The sequence below is a fragment of the Rhinoraja longicauda genome, chromosome 22 (genome assembly GCF_053455715.1).
Source record: "Rhinoraja longicauda isolate Sanriku21f chromosome 22, sRhiLon1.1, whole genome shotgun sequence".
Taxonomy (NCBI): domain Eukaryota; kingdom Metazoa; phylum Chordata; class Chondrichthyes; order Rajiformes; family Arhynchobatidae; genus Rhinoraja; species Rhinoraja longicauda.
Window position 1 is genome coordinate 31,750,194 of NC_135974.1, and position 24,218 is coordinate 31,774,411.

The following is a 24,218-nucleotide window of genomic DNA, read 5'->3' on the forward strand; positions in this document are numbered from 1 at the left end:
TAATTAAATTTAAAAAAATTTAAATCACATTCTTTTTTAAAAAGATGGCAGCATCTGCAGTCTAATGTGTCAACTGAATACTCAAATCTGCTTCCACTTTTCGAGAAGGATCTCGACCCGAAACGCCACCAATTCCTTTTCTCGAGGGATGGTCCCCGACTCTCTGAGTTACTCCAGCATTTCGTGTCCACTTTTTAAAGGCTCCTTATAAAGCACTTTTTTTTTAAAAAAAGCCTTTAAAAAGAGGGGGTGTTTCTGTACTACATTTGGACCGGGCTAAACTTGGCTTTTGGTCTTCAGAAAACCCAGCTTCCATCTCCTCAACCAGTTTGATAGCTTCCCAGGATTAAATTTGTTGTCAGATACCTTCTTCCAGATGTTGTAAGAAAATAACTGCAGATGCTGGTACAAATCGAAGGTATTTATTTCACAAAATGCTGGAGTAACTCAGCAGGTCAGGCAGCATCTCAGGAGAGAAGGAATGGGTGACGTTTCGGGTCGAGACCCTTAGGGTCAGATGCTGCCTGACCAGCTGAGTTCTTCCAGATGTTTGTGTTGCTGGGGGTGGGTGGGGGGGGGGACCTGACTGTGGTCAACTGCGCCACAGATAGAATCCGCTTGGAACCTACAACTAAATGTAGTTGAGTTAGTGCAGAGATACAGCACGGAAACAGTCCTTTCGGCCCATCGAGTCCGCACCGACCAGCGATCCCCGCACACTAATAACGCCATCCTTCACACACTTGAGACAAAAAATTACAATTTTACCAAAACCAATTAACCTACGTCTTTGGAGTGTGGGGGGGAAACCGAAGATCTCGGAGAAAACCCACGCAGGTCACGGGGGAGAAGGTACAAACAAACTTCGTACAGACAGCGCCCGCAGTCGGGATCGAACCCGGGTCTCTGGCGCTGTGAGGCAGCAGTTCTACCGCTACGCCACCGCGCCACCATAAATAAATGCCATGAATAAATAGTTTGCCAATTACCACTGCCCACTCTTGGTCAGTCTGCTGGATTTTATGGGGGGGGGGGGGGAGAGTGAGAATAAGGGGGGGATTGAGGAAAGTGAAATAAATCGGAAACTGATCTTAGGAACTGGCGGGTAAAACTGGAAACAAAGAGAGAGGGGAAAAAGGAGGGAGGGAAGCAAAGAAAGTGTTCCCCTCTCCACCCCGACCGACCCCTTTGTGTGCTCAACCTTAACTTTGATACAACTGACAGTATTTGGCACTTGCCCACCTAGACTGGGCTGGGAGGGGAGGCTGACAGGAGATACCTGTAAAACACAGGCAACTCTCTCTCTCTCTCTCTCTCTCTCTCTCTGTCTCTGTCTCTGTCTCTTTCTCCCCTGTGTGTCTCTCTCTCTCTCTCTCTCTGTCTCTTTCTCTCTCTGTGTCTGTCTGTCTCTCTCTGTCTCTCTCCCCCTTTCTCTCTCTCTCTCTCTCTCTCTCTCTCTCTCTCTCTCTCTCTCTCTCTCTCTCCCCCTCTGTCTCTTTCTCTCTCTGTGTCTGTCTGTCTCTCTCTGTCTCTCTCCCCCTTTCTCTCTCTCTCTCTCTCTCTCTCTCTCTCTCTCTCTCTCTCTCTCTCTCACACATATTTGCACATTCAAACCAGACAGGCGGCGAGAAAAAAATAAAATAAAGGAAGGGGTTAAATCCTGCTGGGTTTGCTGTCTCCTCCCACAAATGATCAGGAAACGAGTTCTTTGTGGGGCGAGTGGTGAGCAGCATATAGAAGGGCAGCCCAGTCCAGTCTAGTCTCACCTCGCCTGGCTCACTGCTTGATCGTCTTGTGCTTGTGGCAGACCAGCCCAGCCCAGCCCAGCCCAGACCAGACCAGACCAGCCCAGCCCAGCCCAGACCAGACCAGACCTCCAGAGCTTCACTGTGGCAAAGTGCGAGAGGAAGGGACTCTGTTACAGGTGAGGTGTCACGCTGTAGTTTCACCTGTGGTGGGGGGTGGGGTGGGGTGGGGTGGGGGGGACAACAAATCTGTTGCAGGTATGTTTGTATGAGGGGGGGGTGGGGTGATCACCAAGTTCACACTCTGCTGTACAAGCCCCCTGTGGTACTTTTATAAAGCAGTCGTCCCCTTTGCTTTGATGCATCAGTCTTTCCCCAATCTTGTTCTCCTGGTCTCCTTGCACCGCGAGTACTGACTGGCTCTCCAGGTGTATCTTCCTTCTGCGCCTCGTCCTGCTAGTTATTTGTTTGTTCGTCCACCCCGGGACATTGAGCATTGGGTGGGCTGTTTTACCTGTGGGAGGCTTCAACCAAACCGTGCCTTCATCTACCTTCTTTGTTCTTCCTTGTGTCCTGGGTGCAGTGGAACAGGACGCCCATTTTCATTCGTTATTTCAAGTCTTACCTGGTGCGCAGGTGAAACGTTTCCCTCTGCTTTATCCCACAGCTGCATTGAGCTCGAACGGCGAGAGCTGTCAAGGGCAAGTTCAACAGACAGCCCGACCTGAGACTGGGCTTCTTGTTTGTGTTTGCAATTTAATGTGGAGCCTTAAAACACCATCATCCAGAGAGAGAGAGAGGGGGAGAGAGAGAGGGGGAGAGGCAGAGAGAGAGAGAGAGGGGGAGAGAGAGAGGGGGAGAGGCAGAGAGAGAGAGGGGGAGAGAGAGAGGGGGAGAGGGGGAGAGAGAGAGAGAGAGAGAGAGAGAGAGAGAGAGAGAGAGAGAGAGAGAGAGAGAGAGAGAGAGAGAGAGAGAGAGAGAGAGAGAGAGAGAGAGAGAGAGAGAGAGAGAGAGATAGTTAGTTAGTTAGTTAGTTAGTTAGTTAGTTAGTTAGTTAGTTAGTTAGTTAGTTAGTTAGTTAGTTAGTTAGGGAGTGAGTGAGTTAGGGAGTGAGTTAGGGAGTGAGTTAGGGAGTGAGTTGGGATTTTGGAGGGTTTTTTTTCTTGAAGGAGCCGTGAACTCAGGTCGTTCAAAAAGTGGACCAAATCTATCGAAGATGGACACAAGGTCCTGGAGTAACTCAGCGGGTCAGGCAGCATCTCTGAGATGTCGGTCTGAAGAATGCTCCACACCCCAAACGTCACCTGTCCTGGGTTTTTTTTCTCCATGGATGCTGCCTGACCCACTGAGTTTCTCTAGCACTTTGTCTATCTCTGGTATAAACCAGCATCTGCAGTTCCTTCCCAACACTTTGCGTCTACCTTGGTGTGAACCAGCATCTGCAGTTTCTTGCTATCAAATCTTTCAATCAAACGGCTATGAAGCAAATGATACGGCCACTGGCAATTTCTAGCTTGCAGGCTGTAGCTGGGTGGGCAGGCTGGGTGTGCAGGCAGGGTGAGCAGGCAGGCTGTAGCTGGGTGAGCAGGCAGGGTGAGCAGGCAGGCTGTAGCTGGGTGAGCAGGCAGGGTGAGCAGGCAGGCTGTAGCTGGGTGAGCAGGCAGGGTGAGCAGGCAGGGTGAGCAGGCAGGCTGTAGCTGGGTGAGCAGGCAGGCTGTAGCTGGGTGAGCAGGCTGGATGAGCAGGCAGGCTGTAGCTGGGTGAGCAGGCTGGGTGTGCAGGCAGGCTGTAGCTGAGCCTTCAGCCAGTCAGTCCACTGGACACCAACGACTGCCCTCCAGCAGTACTGCAAAATGTTTGATTGCATCTTGTGCAAATAGAACAGCGAGTTCTTCATGAAGCCAAAATATTCTGACAGATGTAACAGATATGAAAGAATGACATTGACTCAGTGTGCAGGAAGGAACTGCAGATGCTGGTTTACACCGAAGATAGACAGAAAATGCTGGAGTAACTCAGCGGGACAGGCGGCATCTCTGGAGAGAAGGAATGGGTGACTGAGACCGAAGAAGGGTCTTGACCTGAAAAGTCGTCCATTCCTTCTCTCAAAGACGCAGTCTGTCCCGCTGAGTTACTCCAGCTTCGTGTGTCTGACGTTGACCAATTGATCTATTGGAGAATTTTCTAAGGATGCCAGACCCAAATCTATTTTTTTTTTTTAAAACAACCTAGAACAATACAGTACATTAACAGGCCCTTCGGCCCACAATGTCCATGTTGAACAAGGTGCCAAGTTAAACTAATCTCCTCTGTCCACACGTGATACATATCCAGCCATCCATTGTGTATCTAAGTGCCTATCTAAAAGCCATGTAAACTGTCACGTCCAGGTTCAGGAACGGCTTCTTCCCTACAGCCATCCGGCTTAAACCTCCAGTTTAAATTCCATTTGGAATATTTTGGAGGACCAAGAACCAAGAACGGTGGCGCAGCGGTAGAGTTGCTGCCTTACAGCGAATGCAGCGCCGGAGACTCAGGTTCGATCCTGACTACGGGCGCCGTCTGTACGGAGTTTGTACGTTCTCCCCGTGACCTGCGTGGGTTTTCTCCGAGATCTTCGGTTTCCTCCCACACTCCAGGTATGTAGGTTAATTGGCTGGGCAAGTGTAAAAATTGTCCCTAGTGTGTGTAGGATAGTGTTAATGTGCGGGGATCACTGGGCGGCACGAACTCGGTGGGCCGAAGGGCCTGTTTCCGCGCTGTATCTCTAAAATCTAAAAATCTAAAAGAAACACTACAACCTCAAATAAGCTCTGAACTACAATCGACTATTATTATTGCACTACTAATGATTGTTTTTGTGTACATCGGTAGGCGTGTATGTGTATATATGTGTGTGTATATAGATATAGATTTGTGTGTACTTGTGAGTATGTGTGTGTGTATACATACATACACACTGAACCTTTTCTCTCTCATTTATCATATTGTTTACAGTGTGCTGTGTTTGCATATTCTGTTGTGCTGCAGCAAGTAAGAATTTCATTGTTCTATCAGGGACATATGACAATAAAACACTCTTGACTCTTGTATCTGCCTCCTTCACCGCACCTGGGATGGGGGTGGAGGCAGATTTCATTGAAACGTGGAGTAACAGTAAGGATATTTCCACCAAACATGCTGCTTTCAAATCCTACAGTAAACTAGTATATTGCAACTAGAAGAATAAGAAAATAACTGCAGATGCTGGTACAAATCGAAGGTATTTATTCACAAAATGCTGGAGTAACTCAGCAGGTCAGGCAGCATCTCAGGAGAGAAGGAATGGGTGACATTTCGGGTCGAGACCCTTCTTCAGACTGAGAAGGGTCTCGACCCGAAACGTCGCCCATTCCTTCTCTCCTGAGAAGCTGCCTGACCCGCTGAGTTACTCCAGCATTTTGTGAATAATTGCAACTAGAAGAGATCAGTGGACATCAAAACATTTGCTCAGTAAAGAAACTGCAGTATATTTAGTGTGTTTATTACAACATAAGGACCACATCTTTGATTGTTGAAGGGTCCCGACCAGAAACGTCACCTACCCTTGTTCTCCAGCGATACTGCCTGACCTGCTGAGTTACTCCAGCACTTTGTGTCTGTCCTTGTGTATCAAATCTTTGGTAGATGACTAACTAACTATCTCGGTTGGACTTGCTATCAAAAATTGATGTCAATGTGCACTTTTTTTTTTAACACGGTCCACTTCTTTGAGAAGAAACATTAATACAAAATGCTTCTCGCTCTTTGTTTATAGAGGGCTAGTTGTGAGCAGTTAAAACTAGCAGGGATCTGTTGCAGTGAATATCCTGGAATATCTCCAGTTATCAGAAGGGTTGCAGGTCACCTCTGGAATCTTGGGTCACTGAGTTCATGGTGTTAATTCTAATGGTGAACCTCATATGAATGAGTTCCTTAACCTTTAATGTATTCACATTATCACTTGGTCTGCAGATTGGCCTAGATTAAAGCAACTATTGGTGTGATTGTAAATTATTTAAGACTTTCGTGTGAACAGATTCAGAATGGCTACATTTAGCAGCACTCTAGTGGGACCTAGTGGGACATGGAGGGTTTTGAATAAATAAACAGTTATGGTTTTTGCTCATGCAGGAAAGGGATAAATACCGATATTCCAAATTGTTGGCCTAGATTTAAACTAGGAAGCTTGGCTTCACCAGTTTGCCACAAGCCATAGTTGTACAAGGGGCCACAGTTTAAGAACAAGGGGTAGGCCATTTAGAACTGAGATGAGGAAAAACTTTTTCAGTCAGAGAGTTGTGAATCTGTGGAATTCTCTGCCTCAGAAGGCAGTGGAGGCCAATTCTCTGAATGCATTCAAGAGAGAGCTAGATAGAGCTCTTGAGGATAGCGGCGTCAGGGGGTATGGGGAGAAGGCAGGAACGGGGTGCCGATTGAGAATGATCAGCCATGATCACATTGAATGGCGGTGCTGGCTCGAAGGGCCGAATGGCCTCCTCCTGCACCTATTGTCTATTGTACCGGCCCTTCGGCCCCACTTGCCCATGCCAACCCAGCTTGCCCATGTCAGGAGCTATGGGGAAACGCCAGGAGAATGGGGTTGAGAGGAAAAGATAGATCATCCATGATTGAATGCTGGGAGTAGACTTCATGAGGTGAATGGCCTGATTCTGCTCCTAAAATGAACTTAGATGCCCCATCTACATGAGTCCCATTTGCCTTCCTTTGAGCCATATCCTTCGAAACCTTTCACATTCATGTACCTGTGCAAATGTCTTTTAAATGTTGTTATAGTACCTGCCCCAACTACCCCTTCCGGCAGTTTGTTTCATATACACACCACCCTCTGTGTGGGAGGAAAAGATTATCCCTCGGGTTCCTGTTATATCTTTCCCCTTTCACTTTAAACCCATGTCCTCTGGTTCTTGGTTCCCCTACTCTGGCTTAAAGACTAAGTTCACCCTAACTATTCCCTTCATGATTTTGTGCACCTCCATAAGATCACCCCTCGTCCTCCGCTCAGAAAACCTGACGAAGATATCTGTGTAGATATTCATGAAGACATGAGTGATTCTGCATTATTGGTGGACATCTGTCTGTGGCTTTTAAAAGAAAATCGGTGATTTTAATGAGGAGCAAGGAAGCTGTAAATCTGTGGAATTCTCTGCCCCAGAAGGCAGTGGAGACCAATTATCTGAATGCATTCAAAAGAGAGCTAGATAGAGCTCTTAAGGATAGTGGAGTCAGGGGGTATGGGGAGAAGGCAGGAATGGGGTACTGATTGAGACTGATCAGCCATGATCACATTGAATGGCGGTGCTGGCTCGAAGGGCCGAATGGCCTACTCCTGCACCTATTGTCTATTGTCTAAGATGCAAGATTTGGACCTCGGCTTTAAAGAATCAGCAGTCACCCTAGAATCTAGGTGACTGCTGATTCTTTAATGCTGTGGTTTCTGCAGGAATATCAAATAGTGTGAACTAGAATTAAACACTTATCTCTGGCAGCCTTCATAGAACACCAAAAGGATGGAAGTCCCCTTTGTTGTTCCCTATTTTGGTGATCTTGTTTGCGGTAAGATCTTGTACAACATGAGCAGAGGTGGTGTCACTGTTCACCAGGTAGTGAACTCTGCTGCAAAAACTCCCTGTAATTTGGGATCAGTTAACTGACGCAGTTTGATGGGCTCCAGGGCATCTGGTGTGGGAAATTGAAACACAATGTCATGGCAGATGTCTGGGGTGTTGGTTGAAAAACGCGAGTCAGATTTGGTATCAACATCCCATGTCTAGCTGTGTTGTGTATAGTTTGCAATGTGCCGCATGGAAATGAGCCCTTCAGCCCACTGAGTGCGCAAGAAGTAACTGCAGATGCTGGTTTAAACTGAACGCACATTGCCGCACTGGTGGGTAAGGCTAAGCAGCGCCTACCTTAGACAACTGAGGAAATTCAGAGTGTCGCTGAGGATCCTCCATTGCTTCTACTCTGGGGCTGTAGAGAGCATCCTGTCCGGCAACATTACAGTCTGGTTTGGGAACAGCTCTGCCCAGGACAGGATGGCCCTGCAGAGAATAGTGCGTTCGGCAGAACGCACCATGGGAACTACACTCGTCCCCCTGCAGGACCTATACATCAGGAGGTGCAGATCCAGAGCAAGCAAGATCATGAGGGACCCCTGCCACCCCAGTAACGGACTGTTCCAGATGCTACGGTCAGGCAAACGCCTCCGCTGTCACGCTGTGAAAACGGAGAGGATGAGACGGAGCTTCTTCCCACAGGCCATCAGGACTGTCAACTTTGATAACCCCAGAGACTAAATTTTTGTCGACACTTTTTGTGCTATGTTTAGTAACTTATTAACTTTATTTATATGCTGTAACTGTAATTATTTTTGTGCACAACCCGCAGGCATTGCCACTTTCATTTCACTGCGCATCGAGTATGTGTATGTGACAAATAAATTTGACTTGACTTGACTTGACTTGAAGACAGACACAAAATGCTGCAGTAACTCTGCTACCTGACCCGCTAAGTTACTCTAGCATTTTATGCCTATCTTCAGTTTAAACCAGCATCTGCAGTTCCTTCTTGCACATTTCGTCTGATCCTCTGCAAAATCTCCTCAAGGTTTATCTCCTCCTCTCTCTGACGAGAGTGCAGCAATATCCATTCTCGCTGCTCCCCCTCTGTGATTCCTGCTGCTCTCCAACTCTATGCTATTCTATATGTTCCTTGATCTCCATTCCCTTTGTCCTATTTTCACATCTTACACTTGAATAGACAATAGGTGCAGGAGTAAGCCATTCGGCCCTTCGAGCCAGCACCGCCATTCAATGTGATCATGGCTGATCATTCTCAATCAGTACCCCGTCCCTGCCTTCTCCCCATACCCCCAGACTCTGCAATCCTTAAGAGCTCTATCTAGCTCTCTCTTGAATGCGTTCACAGAATTGGCCTCCACTGCCTTCTGAGGCAGAGAATTCCACAGATTTACAACTCTCTGACTGAAAAGGTTTTCCTCATCTCCGTTCTAAATGGCCTACCCCTTATTCTTAAACTGTGGCCCTTGGTTCTGGACTCCCCCAACATTGGGAACATGTTTCCTGCCTCTAACGTGTATAATAATCTTATATGTTTCGATAAGATCCCCTCTCATCCTTCTAAATTCCAGTGTATACAAGCCTAGTCGCTCCAGTCTTTCAACATACGACAGTCCCGCCATTCCGGGAATTAACCTAGTAAACCTACGCTGCACGCCCTCAATAGCAAGAATATCCGTCCTCAAATTTGGAGACCAAAACTGCACACAGTACTCCAGGTGCGGTATCACTAGGGCCCTGTACAACTGTACACTTCCTTATCTCTGTATCTCCCTGACATTGGTCTGAAGAAGGATCTCGACTTGAAACGTCACCATTCTGGTTACAAACGTTACCAGGCCTGTCGCACTATTTCTATGTTGGACAACTTCCTACAGACAAGGAGGATTTACAGAGGCCAATTAACTTGTAAACCTAAGGAATCACAAAATGCTGGAGTAACTCAGCAGGTCAGGCAGCATCTCAGGAGAGAAGGAATGGGTGGCGTTTCGGGTCGAGACCCTTCTTCAGACTGATGTCAGGGGGGCGGGACAAAGGAAGGATATAGGTGGAGACAGGAAGATAGAGGGAGAACTGGGAAGGGGGAGGGGAAGAGAGGGACAGAGGAACTATCCTAAGTTGGAGAAGTCAATGTTCATACCGCTGGGCTGCAAGCTGCCCAAGCGAAATATGAGGTGCTGTTCCTCCAATTTCCGGTGGGCCTCACTATGGCACTGGAAGAGGCCCATGACAGAAAGATCAGACTGGGTAGGAGTGGGAGGGGGAGTTGAAGTGCTCGGCCACCGGGAAATCAGGTTGGTTAAGGTGGACTGAGCGAAGGTGTTGAGCGAAACGATCGGCGAGTCTGCGTTTGGTCTCGCCGATGTAAAGAAGTTGACATCTAGAGCAACGGATACAATAGATGAGGTTGGAGGAGGTGCAGGTGAACCTCTGTCACACCTGGAAAGACTGTTTGGCTCCTTGGATGGAGTCGAGGGGGGAGGTAAAGGGACAGGTGTTGCATCTCGTGCGGTTGCAGGGGAAAGTGCCCGGGGTTGGGGTGGTTTGGGTAGGAAGGGACGAGTGGACCAGGGAGTTACGGAGGGAATGCAGAAAGAGGAGGGGAACCAGGGTCTCTTGTGCTGTGAGGCTGCTGCTCGACCAGATGCATCACTGTGTCTGTGGCTTTGTGTGCTGCTCCTCTCCTGGCGCTGTGTGCTGCTCCTCTCCTGGCGCTGTGTGCTGCTCCTCTCCTGGCGCTGTGTGCTGCTCCTCTCCTGGCGCTGTGTGCTTTCAGTGGGAAGACTAACCAGTTAGTCTAGTTTCCCTCTCCCCTGACACCACCGCTCAGTACGTCTCAACCAACCTGATCTCCCGGTGGCTCAGCACTTCAACTCCCCCTCCCATTCCCAATCTGACCTTTCTGTCCTGGGCCTCCTCCATTGTCAGAGTGAGGCCCAGCGCAAATTGGAGGAACAGCACCTCGTATTTCGCTTGGGCAGCTTACACCCCAGCGGTTTGAACATTGACTTCTCCCACTTCAGGTAGCCCCTGCTTCCCCTCTCCATCCTCTCTCCCTTCCCAATTCTCCTACTAGTCATCCTGTCTCCGACTGCATCCCATCTTTGTCCCGCCCCCTCTCCTGACATCAGTCTGAAAAAGGGTCTCGACCCGAAATGTCACCCATTCCTTCTCTCCTGAGATGCTGCCTGACCCGCTGAGTTACTCCAGCATTTTAATAGACAATAGGTGCAGGAGGAGGCTATTCGGCCCTTCGAGCCAGCACCGCCATTCAATGTGAACATGGCTGATTGTGTCTACCTTCGATTTAAACCAGCATCTGCAGTTTTTTTCCCTACCTATTCCTTTTCTCCTGAGATGCTGCCTGACCCGCTGAGTTACTCCAGCATTTTGTGTCTACCATTTCCAGCACCGCACCAGTATTTTGAACTTCAGTGAATTTGGGTCTAAACGTAAGCTGTTGCAATCACTAGCTTAAAACAAAAATGTGCTTGCATCTCTTTCAAAAAGAACAAATATTTAAAAAGGATGTGGCAATTTTCCCTAAACAATTAGTTGCCACGAGGAAAACCCCTGAGGGAACGATCTGGCAGATGGAGGAACAGACGCAGTCACTGACTAGAAACAGATAATCAGTGAACCCGTGAAAAAATATCAATAGCATTGTGAGTGAGATCTGTGAACAAATCATTGAAAATCTACGTATGTTTGGAAAGTCCATTTATCTTTCTACAGTGGAGATTGATTTGTTTTTAAATGTACAATGAGATCATTTCTGGAAAACAGGGTTTCGTATGACCAGAAAGTAAAACTACAACAGGGATTGGAAAAGCTTAAGTAAATACCAGCATGTTGTAGTGTTGGGAGGGGGAAAAAAAGTATTTAGAAATATAAATGGATAAACACTGTGGCGCAGTAGTAGTGTTGCTGCCTTACGCCACCAGAGACCTGGGTTCGATCCTGACTACGGGTGCTGTCTGTACAGAGTTTGTACGTTCTCCCTGTGACCTGCACGGGTCTTCGGTTTCCTCTCACATTCGAGGTTTGCAGGTTAATTGGCTTGGTATAAATGTAAATAGTCCCTAGTCTGTGTAGGATAGTGTTGGTGTGTGGGGATCGCTGGTCGTTGCAGACTCGGTGGACAGAAGGGCCATGTGATAGCACAATTAAGAGTTGACTCTTTCACGTGCAAAATGTCAATTAGTCATTTAGTCTGACTCGGTTACATTTATACAGGAACTGATCAGAAATGGACAGAAGTGGTGCAAGGAGTGGTTGTTGAAATAGACAATAGACAATAGGTGCAGGAGTAGGCCATTCAGCCCTTCGAGCCAGCACCGCCATTCAATGCGATCATGGCTGATCACTCTCAATCAGTACCCCGTTCCTGCCTTCTCCCCATACCCCCTCACTCCGCTATCCTTAAGAGCTCTATCCAGCTCTCTCTTGAAAGCATCCAACGAACTGGCCTCCACTGCCTTCTGAGGCAGAGAATTCCACACCTTCACCACTCTCTGACTGAAAAAGTTCTTCCTCATCTCCGTTCTAAATGGCCTACCCCTTATTCTTAAACTGTGGCCCCTTGTTCTGGACTCCCCCAACATTGGGAACATGTTTCCTGCCTCTAATGTGTCCAATCCCCTAATTATCTTATATGTTTCAATAAGATCCCCCTCATCCTTCTAAATTCCAGTGTATACAAGCCTAATTGCTCCAGCCTTTCAACATACGACAGTCCCGCCATTCCGGGAATTAACCTAGTGAACCTACGCTGCACGCCCTCAATAGCAAGAATATCCTTCCTCAAATTTGGAGACCAAAACTGCACACAGTACTCCAGGTGCGGTCTCACCAGGGCCCGGTACAACTGCAGAAGGACCTCTTTGCTCCTATACTCAACTCCTCTTGTTATGAAGGCCAACATTCCATTGGCTTTCTTCACTGCCTGCTGTACCTGCATGCTTCCTTTCAGTGACTGATGCACTAGGACACCCAGATCTCGTTGAACATCCCCTCTTCCTAACTTGACACCATTCAGATAATAATCTGCCTTTCCATTCTTACTTCCAAAGTGAATAACCTCACACTTATCTACATTAAACTGCATCTGCCATGTAATCCGCCCACTCACACAACCTGTCCAAGTCACCCTGCAGCCTTATTGCATCTTCCTCACAATTCACACTACCCCCCAGCTTAGTATCATCTGCAAATTTGCTAATGGTACTTTTAATCCCTTCATCTAAGTCATTAATGTATATCGTAAATAGCAGACAATGTATCGATCTTGGAGTTCCTACAATTAACTTCAAGTGTATTAAAAATCAAAATCTATGGTTACAAAACTTTGTTCGATGAGTTAATGGTGGATCTGAGCAGACTGTATTCGGCAACTGTTTGATGGTTGGATGAGTAATTTTGTATTAATTTGCTTGTCTCTACAGGCCAAGTTGAATTATTTTGTACATAGAAAGCGCTTAATATCAAGTGCTCAGAATATGTTGAGTGTGTAATCATCATTCGTAACGACAACAGAATAATGAAATTCTCACTTGAAGCATTTAAAGGCCCATAAATGCAATACACATTAATATAATATTAACAAATGTTTTAATAAATTAATAACTGTAATGCTAGTTGGAAAAAGAAACAAAGTTTGTAGTTCAACTGAAGACAGTTCATAGTCATAACATAAAAAGAAAGCGAAAGGTAATAAAGATTAAAGAAAAAGAAAGGAAAATAAACCTGTTGCCAAAAAAAAAAACCCTAAAATAGTTCAACATTCCAAAGAAAGTAAACAAAGCCTGCAATTAAAGAGAGGCGATGCCGTTTAACAGAAATTCAAATAAAATTCAAATTGTATTCCAGAAGTATAGAAAAGATAGGAAAGCATTTTCTGCACCTTCAGAAAATTGATGAGGGGTGATGTTTTTGAGGTGGAAGAAGGCTGTCTTTGTGATGTGTTTGATGTGTTTGTCGAAGGAGAGGGTTTGATCAAAGATAATAATAATAATAATAATTCATTTATTTTATATAGCGCCTTATCGGGTGCTCAAAGCGCTTTACAAAAACAATCAACATAAAAACAAACAGACAAACTATCCTAACGGAAAAGCGGCGAATAAACAACGCCAGCGTCCTCTCACGTCAGGGTCCGGCAGTAGACAACAAAAAGCACAGGACACACAGATACAATTTTTACACAAACAGCCATCACAGTGATTGCTCTAGGCACACCCTCACTGTGATGGAAGGCAAAGTCTTATCTCCTCCTCATTCTTCTCCCGTGATGCCACGAGGTGATCGAGGCTCCCAACTTTTTGAAGCCCCCACCGGGCGATGGAAAGTCCCAGGGCCGAGCCGAGCAGGCCGATGAAAGTCCTGAGCCCCCACCGGGCGATGGAAAGTGCTGCGGCCGAGCCACGCAGGGTGATGAAGGGCCTGCGAGCGGGTCGATCGTACCTCGCGCTTCGGGGCAGTCGAAGCTGCTACGGCTGGAGCTCCCAAAAACCGGTCGCCAGCCAGGGACCTGCGAACTCCCGATGTTGCGGTCTGCAGGGCCCACGGCCGAAGCCTCCAAGATGGTAAGTCCAGGCCCTGCGACCGGAGTCTTCAAGGTCGATCCCAGCTGGAGGCCGCCGACTCCACGATGTTAGGCCGTAGCGCGAACGGAGATACGACACGGTAAAGGTCGCATCTCCGTTGAGGAAGAGATTAGAAAAAAAAGGTTTCCCCCCACCACCCCCCCACATACACAGAGTTAAAGATAGAACAAAACGTACATTAAACGATGACAATAGACAAAAAACAAAAAAAAAGACAGAGAGACTGCCGGTGAGCCGCAGCTGCAGAACACAGCCACGCCCCCAATATTAGTTTAGATGGGTATGGGCCAAACGCAGGCAGGTGGGGACTAGTGTAGCTGGGGCATGTTGGCCGGTGTGGGCAAGTTGGGCTGGAGGGCCTGTTTCCATGCTGTAGGACTCTTTGACGATGATCCAATTAATCAAATTTTAACTAGAAGTAAAATAACAAAATTCAAAATGGTAATGTGGCATGAGTTGTCTTTTTATGTAGTGGGAATATCTTTTAAATTTTCCCCTAAAGAGACATGAAGCCAATGATATGATGCAACTCTGACCACAATCTGAGGCCTTTACCAATGCTTGGATTTAATCAACAAGGAACACATGCCAAATGGGCACGTCACTGCAGATGCTGGTTTCAGAAGACTGGAAATAGGACACCTTTGGCAAGCAGTCATCTTTGCACCTGACTGCAGTATCAGTGGCCGTAAGGGAGGCAGTTAATACGCTGTTTGATTTTTAAATATTATAAAGTTCGTTGGATTTTGTCATTCATCTTCAAGTGCGATTGCAGACAGATGTATAAACGTAGATGTCTTCCTGAGGTTTACGTTTAAGATTGGTTTCATTTAGAATACCCAATCAAGGTGCAACATTGTCAGTCTCGAAAGGAACCTGTAACTGGTTCTATTGGTTTAGAGTTCAGAGATACAGTGTGGAAATAGCCCTTTGGCCCACCGAGTCTGCAACGACTAGCGATCACCCCGCACACGAGCACTATCCTACACACCAGAGACAATTCACAATCTTTATCAAAGCCAATTAACCTACAAACCTTTGGAGTGTGGGAGACTGGAGCAACCGGGGAAAACCCAGGCAGTCACAGGGAGAACGTATCAACTCCGTACAGAGAGCACCCATATTCGGGATTGAACTTGGGGTCTCTGGCGTTGTAAGGCGGCAACACTACTGCTGCACCACCGTGCCACTCTCCAGTTGGTGAGAACGTTTGGTCTTGTTATGGCGGCCTCCAGAAAGGGTCACATTCTTCTTTAATGCCTATAATATTTATTTATGCAGCAGTGAATTGAAGCACTAGCTGGAACGAGCTGCAGTAGAATTAGCGTGAGTGATATTTTTTGCAATAATGTTTATTTTCCAGCTGGTTGCAGACAATTAGTTGGGAATGTTTTCTTTCAGTAAGTAATCTTGAGATTGTCACTTTGCAGACTGCACTGAGCTACCTAAATAGAATGTCGTGTTACATGAATTATTTATTTGCAACGTTATTCACTGGGGTAATTCCTCTTTCGTCTTGTTTTACCCTCCTTCCTTTTGTTCAGTGGATATGGAGGATCAAAAGAGCTTTTATCGTGCACAACGGTATCTTTTTACATTTTCCTGTTATCTCCTTGGGCACATGAGAGGTATTTTCACATCTTTCCTTTATGCTTCTCCCTCAAGAGTTGCTGAAATGTTGTCAGGTTTGATTGGAACTGTCGAGGTAATGGCGGTTGATTGGAACTGCCGATGATGGATTAAACCGAAGATTAGACACAAAATGCTGGGGTAACATAGCGGGACTTAGGAGTGTTCAAATTCTCCTCTGAACTAGTATGAGATACGCTGTGAACGAAATAAAAGAAGCCACAAACAAACTAACGATTAGCCCAAGGATCTCCTGTCAGGGTGTTCATCCTGTAGTGGGATCGAATTCTAAAATATGTGCTCTTAAACTCGTGCTTAATGTCTAACATTAAGGTTTCTCCTTCAGGTCAAAGATATCATTGTCCTGCTGGCTCAGATAATTATAAGCTCAAACCCCATTCCACTACCTTGAACACATAACGGAGGTTGATATTGGAGTGTTGTCGTGTGGGAACAGCAACATTGCCAGAGGTATTATAAGTTTTTTTTTAAAGAGAGATGTTAAGCTAATGAAAAATCCTGCAACACTAGTCACAGAGCAGTGATATTTCCTGGCATTCTGGCCAGCACCCATTCTCCCATCAACACTTTATAGTGAGTGTTGGCCCTGTGTGGGTCACGGCGGCACGGTGGCGCGGCAGTAGAGTTGCTGCCTTGCAGCGCCGAAGGCCCAGGTTCGATCCTGACTAGGAGTGCTGTCTGTGTGGAGTCTGTACATTCTCACCCGTGACCGCATGGGTTTTCTCCGGGTGCCCTGGTTTCCTCCCACACTCCAAAGACTTACTTCTTTGTAGGTTAATTTGGCTTTGGTTTAAAAAAATTGTAAATTGGGGACGTACAACGAGATCTGGGTGTCCTAGTGCATCAGTCACTGAAAGGAAGCATGCAGGTACAGCAGGCAGTGAAGAAAGCCAATGGAATGTTGGCCTTCATAACAAGAGGAGTTGAGTATAGGAACAAAGAGGTCCTTCTGCAGTTGTACAGGGCCCTAGTGAGACCGCACCTGGAGTACTGTGTGCAGTTTTGGTCTCCAAATTTGAGGAAGGATATTCTTGCTATTGAGGGCGTGCAGCGTAGGTTTACTAGGTTAATTCCCGGAATGGCGGGACTATCATATGTTGAAAGACTGGAGCGACTAGGCTTGTATACACTGGAATCTAGAAGGATGAGAGGAGATCTTATCTAAACGTATAAGATTATTAAGGGGTTGGACACGTTAGAGGCAGGAAACATGTTCCCAATGTTGGGGGAGTCCAGAACAAGGGGCCACAGTTTAAGAATAAGGGGTAGGCCATTTAGAACTGAGATGAGGAAAAACTTTTTCAGTCAGAGAGTTGTGAATCTGTGAAATTCTCTGCCTCCGAAGGCAGTGGAGGCCAATTCTCTGAATGCATTCAAGAGAGAGCTAGATAGAGCTCTTAAGGATAGCGGAGTTTGGGGATATGGGGAGAAGGCAGGAACGGGGTACTGATTGAGAATGATCAGCCATGATCACATTGAATGGCGGTGCTGGCTCGAAGGGCCGAATGGCCTCCTCCTGCACCTATTGTCTATGGTGTGCAGGAGAATGTTGGTGGGAGGGGTGACCGCTGGTTGGCATGTACTCGGTGGGCCAAAGGGCCTGTTTCCACATTGTATCTCTAAAGTGAAGGCTAAAGAAACAGGCTCTTTGGCCCATCTTGGTCCAAGCTGACAAAGATGTCAAGCTGAGTTAATCCCATTTGCCCTCTTTGGCGCATGTCTTTCGGAACCTTCTCCATCCATGTACCTAATGTCGTTTGAACTGTCTTCTAAGCTTGCTCGGGATGCCTTTTCCATTTCTCCACCTGTGAGTCTTGTTGGTAATCCGAGGAGCAGAGCAATATTTGAGAGCAACATGCACACAACGCCACGATCATTGGGTAAAAGTTTAATGATAATCCCCAAACCCAAAAGAGATGTTTAGTTTCGAGAGACAGCATGGATACTTGAATTTATTTTGATAAACACCATCAACACCTGATTGTCTGGTTAAATGTATCAGCGTTGCTAATGGTGTCTTGTTATGTCTAAATTCACAGCAGTGTTTCTACTTGCCATTAATCATTGTGTATTAGAATTATTGCATTTTTGTGCAATGCTTTCAAATGTTCCAAGAATAGGAAAAGCCATGTGCTTATAAACGTTCATATAACTTTGATTTGCACCTTGTTAACAATGGCATGACTTGAGAAAGTGCTACACAAGGAACTGCAGATACTGGAATCTTGAGCAAAAATCAAAGTACTGCAGGGACTCGGTGGGTCAGACAGCAATTGTGGGGAGAATGGATAGGTAATGTTTTGGATTAGGACCCTTGGAGACATACAGTTTGGAAATGGGCCCCTTCAGTCCGACTTGCCCACACTGACCAACATGTACCTTCTACTTCCACTTCAGTCCCACTTCATTCGGCTCATCAAGTCTACTCATCGCCAATCTATTTCTCCCTCCTAACCACATTCTCCTGCCTTCTCCCCACCCATAACCCCTGACACCTGTACTAATCAAGAATCTATCTCTGCCTTAAAAACATCCATCGACTTGGGCTCCGCAGCCTTGTGTGGCAATGAACTCCACAGATTCAACACCCTCTGACTAAATAAATTCCTTCCTCGCCTCCTTCCTAAAGGTACGTCCTTTAATTCTAGGCTGTATCCTCTGGCCCTAGGCTCTCCCACTAGTGGAAACATCCTCTCCACATCCAATCGACCACTTGCCTGCATTTGGCCCATATATATCCCTCTAAACCTGCCCTAGCAATGTAATCCATGCATCCCTTCTGCAAACTTTATAATGTGATCTTGGTTACAGTGGAGATTGATGCCAGTAGAGTAATCCATGTTTGGCAATGCATCTGGGGAAGGTGTGTGGGGTTCCCTTCGTGGTAGATAACGTGTGTCTCAAGAAGTGCCCATTGCTGGAGGTTTTTTTATTTTAAGAGATTTAAGATCTCCCGTTCCAAGATGGTGCCCAACCCAGGTGACTATTTGCGTGTTGGCCACAGAAGCAGATCTACAAACTCTTCTCACCATCGCTCCACACTCTTAAATCTCTATTCCTCCAGCAACATTTATTTCTTTATACACTGTGAATGGCTCGATTATAACAATGTATTGTCTTTCTGCTGACTAGATAACATGCAACAAAAGAGCTTTTTACTGTACCTCGGGACTCTTGACAATAAACTGAACTGTAAGTTTAAAATTTTATATTAATATTCCTTTATGCTTTTACAGAAAATACCTGCTGGCTGGAGGCAATCGCAAAGACTGCAAAAGCAACTTTCAAACGGATCCTAGAATCTGACAAGTAATTTGCAAAACGGGAACTTTGTTGATGTATTTAGCTGATTGGATTGTCCCAGGAATGATGTGTGCAAGTGGATTCTAAGCCTTGACCCTGATAACAAGAAGCAGAAAGAGCAAACGAAATGCTGCAACAAGTCTCCGGTACCTCTACTTTTGCCGCTCCAATTCCTTTTCGGATTCTGAACAAGGGACCAGATTATTTTCGGAAGCAGTTGGAGGGCAGTAGCAAGAAGCCGAGTGCCGTGGAGAGGCTGGAGGCCGACAAGTTGAAGTATGTGAAGAGTCAACAGGTAGCATGTACGCGGCAGGGGCCGGTGAAGGCGAGTGAGCCGGTGCCGGTGCCGGTGCCGCTGCCGATCATCAGAAGGACCCAGCAAAGCCCCAGGAAAACCTGCGGTGCTGGGTCTGGCAGGGTGGAGAACGCGGACTGGAGAGGAGCTCTGAACCTGGAGACTCTGAGAAACCTGATCCTCGCCTGTGAGACACCAAACTCGGCAACAAAGCAGTCGATCGTCCAACAGGCGAGCAATCCCAGCTCTGGAAATGCACGGAGCCAGCACGGGAAGGAGCCGGTGAACGGCCGTGGGAAGGAGCTACGCAGCGCCCTCCTGGCGCCGGCTCACAACGCCGCGGTCAGGCGCGTTGACGTGCGCCCCAGTGTGAGCAGGTGCGTCCGGACTCCACCCTGCCCGTCCCTGTCCAAGTCGAGACTTCTGTCCTCCGCCAGCTCCAGGGGCTCGTCATGGGGACTTCACCCCGAGCTGCCTCACCCAGGGAGGCAGCAGCTCTCCCTGCACCGGTCCAAGTCCGACCTGAGCGACCGCTATTCGCGGGTCAGTGCCAACCTGGAGCGCTTCTTCAACTACTGCGGCCTGGACCCCGAGGAGCTGGAGAATGTAGGGATGGAGTGCTTGGCCAGAGCCAGCTCCGACATCGTGTCCCTCAAGCTCCACAGTGCGAGCAACCTGAGCTCGGAGTACGAGCGCTCCCAGTACAGCAATGCCATCGAGGAGAAGCCAAGTGAACGCATCCCCTATGGGATCTCCATCATTGAACGCAATGCCAGAGTCATTAAGTGGCTGTACAGCTGCAGAGAAGCAAAGGAGTCCCAGAGGGTGTCACCCGTATAAGGCAGGAGATACCAGGACAACAGGAGCGGCTGAAACTGAGTCTTCACGATCTTATCTTTGATGTAGGATTTGCCACTTCATTGGGGAAATGTGACAATTTAACTTGCGTTCGTTACTGCCACTGACTGCTGATCTTTAAAGACTTTTTTTTTAATAAAACTTAAAGGGCTGTCCTTGTGTAAACTGTGAAAAAGAATGCACAATTTTAAAAAACTTTAACCACCATTTTGATATGTTTTAAGTCTGTTGAGAGAAACGGAATGACTTGCGTGATTTTTTATAACGAAAGCCGAAGATCTTCAGAGATCAACTTTTGAACAACAAATGGGACAAATCTGTATAAGTTTACCAAGTTATGATGCATAACGGTAGTAAACAAAATACTATCTAAAATATACAGCAGGCCATTGACATTTCAGAGAAAAGACAGGATAAACCGTGGGTATAAACTTGTCATCTTGGTGAAGGCTGTCCTAAATAAGAATATCATTTCTATTTTAGACGCTGATTTGCTGTGTTTCAAACTTAAGATAATTAGTATTACACTTTATCTGGTAGCAAATGTACTTTTATCTGGAGATAAAAGTTATCTGTATTACGTCTGTTCTGTCACATGCTGTATTTATCTTGTCAGTATCTCATTTTCTTAATGCAGAACCTTTGACTGTTATGGACTTTAAAAGACTACAATTGGAATGTTTTGCTACTTTAATTAAAAGCCGATAGCTATGAGCATGAAAATACAATATTGTTGTATCTTGCCGCTAGAGTGGATGTAATATTCAGTGTAAAGAAAGTTGGTTGTCAGAATTATAATCAATAATTTATACTACGTCCAATTTCATTCAGCCACCAGTTTGAATCTACTTTATATTGGTCAATAAAGTACTACCAATTGTTTTAAAGTGACGGCTTTTAAACAAAAACTGAAGATACCAAGTGGCTGGATTGATAATTCTAGAGGCAATGAGTTTAAAACTCTGCCACGGCAGTTTGAAAATTTATATTTTTAATGAAAAGCTGGTATTGGGTAATTAGCCTTGGAGGTAAACACAAGACACAAAGTCCTGGAGTAACTCAGTGAGTCAGGCTGCTGCATCTCTGGAGAACATTACATGGGTCACGTTTTGGGTTGGGATCCTTGTTCAGACTAAATGTAATGTGGGGGGGGGGGGGAGGAAAGAGTTGGGGCAGGACAAAGCCAAATAAGTGATAGATGTTTACAGGTAATGGAGGGGCTTTGATTAGCAAGATGGTTGGCCAAGGTCATTGATTTTTGGGGGGGTGGGGGAGGAGAAAGTGTGAGATCATGATATTAGGATAGAAGATGTGAAGCCTGAGGAAGGAATATAGACAATGGGAGGGAGGGAGAAATGAGTACGAATTCAGGTGGGACACAGCGAAGAGAATGGAGTTGGAGGTGGGGGTTAGTTGTCCAAGATTGGAGAATTCAATGTTCATACCGCTGGGCTGTAAGCCACCCAGGCTCAATCAGGTGCTGTTCCCCCAGTTTGCACGTGGCCTCATTTTGGCAATGGAGGACACCCAGTACGGAAAGGTCAGTGTGGGAAAGGGGGTTAAAATGGTTGGCAACCTGGGGATCCAGCAGGCCTTGGTGGACTTGCACAGGGCATTGGTGAGGCCGAATCTGGAGTATGGTGTGCAGTTCTGGTCGCCAAATTATAGGAAGGATGTCGACAAAATGGAGAGGGTACAGAGGAGATTTACTAGAATGTTGCCTGGGTTTCAGCACTTAGGCTACAGAGAGAGGTTGAATAGGTTGGGTCTTTATTCTTTGGAGCGTAGAAGGTTGAGGGGGGACTTGATAGAGGTTTTTTAGATTTTGAGAGGGATGGACAGAGTTGACGTGGGTAGGCTTTTCCCTTTGAGAGTGGGGAAGATTCCAACAAGGGGACATAGCTTCAGAATTGAGGGACAAAGGTTTAGGGGTAACATGAGGGGGAACTTCTTTACTCAGAGGGTTGTGGCTGTATGGAATGGGCTTCCGGTGGAAGTGGTGGAGGCTGGCTCGATTTTATTATTTAAGAGTAAATTGGATAGGTATATGGATAGGAGGGGATTGGAGGGTTATGGTCTGAGTGCAGGTAGATGAGACTAGGTCAGGGAGAATGGTCGGCGTGGACTGGTAGGGCCGGACAGGCCTGTTTCCATGCTGTAGTTGTTATATGTTATATGTTAAATGTTTGGCAAAAATAGTTGTGTAGCCTACGCTTGGCCTCGTTAATGTACCCCCCCACCTCAGGAACACTAGATACAGTAGAGGAGGTACATGTGAATCCCTGTCTTCGGCTGGAAGGACTGCTGGGGTCCCGAGATAGATGTGAGGGGGGGGGGGAGGGAGGTATCGGGACAGATGTTAATCTCTTGCAGTTGCAGGAGAAAATATCCGGGGAGGGACCCCTTGAGTGGGAAGGGATAAGCGAACCAAGGAGTTGTGGAAATAACAGTGTCTGCTCTTCCTGCAACTCCTTGGAAGGCAGAAAGGGGTTGGGATGGGAGGATGTGACTGGTGATGGGATTATAATAATAATAATAATAATAAGCATTTATTTTATATAGCGCCTTACCAGGAGCTCAAAGCGCTTTACAAGAACAATCATAACATAAAAACAAACAGACAAACTATCCTAACGGAGAAGCGGCGAATAAACAGCGCCAGCGTCCTCTCACGTCAGGGTCCGGCAGTAGACAACAAAAAGCACAGGACACACAGATACAATTTTTACACAAACAGCCATCACAGTGATTGCTCTAGGCACATCTACGCCGAAGATGGTGGCAATGTCAGAGAATGATGTGCTGGAAGCAGAGGCTGGTGAGGTGAACGGTAAGGACCAGGGGACTCTCCTTGAGGGGGAACAAGAGAAAAAATACGGTACATAGAGGAGATACTGGTGAAGGATCCATCTATGACAGCAGGGGGGAATCCGCATTTTAGATTTAGATTTTTTTTAGATTTTAGATTCTTTTAGATTTAGAGATTCAGCGCAGAAACAGGTCCTTCGGCCCACCGGGTCCGCGCCGCCCAGCGATCCCCGCACACTAACACTATCCTACACCCACTAGGGACAATGTCTACATTTGCCCAGCCAATTAACCTACATACCTGTACGTCTTTGGAGTGTGGGAGGAAACCGAAGATCTCGGAGAAAACCCACGCAGGTCACGGGGAGAACGTACAAACTCCGTTCTACTAAAGAAAATTTACTTTTTGGGTCCTGCTGGCGGGACAGACGTTCACCATAAACTACAAGCAAAGAACTGAACTTTACCTACACCTCCCAATGAGTACTAGTTGATTATACCAGAGTGAAACAGCTCGTATATCAAGAGTATACAATACCAGCTATGGAATAATTACAAATTCAATTCTACATAGGGAGTTTGGATCCATTGAATACTCTGGATAATTAATTAGTATTGAAACCTAACAGCACTTTTCCTATATGTACTCAATATAATTTGGTAATATAAAACCTAAGTGGGGGTAGCAGAACCTAAACAACAAGGGATGACTCCAATTTATTTTCCTCCTCACGGTTTAGTTTGGAAATACAGCGTGAAAACAGGCCCTTCAGCCCACAGAGTCCACACTGACCAATGTACACCAGTTCTATGTTATCCCCATTTTGCATCTGACACACTAGGGGCAATTTACAGAAGCCAATTAACCTAGCAACCTTCAAGTCTTTGGGATGTGGGAGGTAACTGGAGCATTTGGAGAAAGCCCACGTGGCCACAGGGAGAACGTACGAACTCTGTACAGACAGCACCTGTAGTCCGGATCGGACCCGAGTCTCTGGTGCTGTAAAGCAGCAACACTGTGCCACCTGATAGATTTCAACAGATTTCTTGTGCTGTCAATAGCACATTAAACCAAGTCGTCTAGCACAATGGCAAACTCTGCTGAACATGTCCATATACAGATCACTGCACTTATGCCAATGAATAAATGATACTGCATGATTTATTGGTACAACATGGAAACAGGCCTTTCAGCCCACACTGACCGTCGATTACCTGATCACACTAGTTCTGTTATCCCACTTTCAGGTCGGGACCCTTCTTCAGACACACACACACGCGCGCACAGGTGCATGTCTAAAGAAGGGACCCGACCAGAAACATCACCTATCCA

General features: G+C 46.5%; 1 protein-coding gene across 1 annotated transcript; it reads left to right on the plus strand.

Moving 5' to 3' along the window:
* Nucleotides 1–1,818: 1,818 nt before the first annotated feature.
* On the plus strand, nt 1,819–20,786 carry LOC144604701 (protein FAM110B-like). Its single transcript, XM_078419348.1, has 2 exons — nt 1,819–1,924; nt 18,858–20,786. The coding sequence occupies exon 2, from the start codon at nt 19,052–19,054 to the stop codon at nt 20,057–20,059; it is 1,008 nt and encodes a 335-aa protein (XP_078275474.1). The 5' UTR covers nt 1,819–1,924; nt 18,858–19,051; the 3' UTR covers nt 20,060–20,786.
* The last annotated feature ends 3,432 nt before the right edge of the window (nt 20,787–24,218 follow it).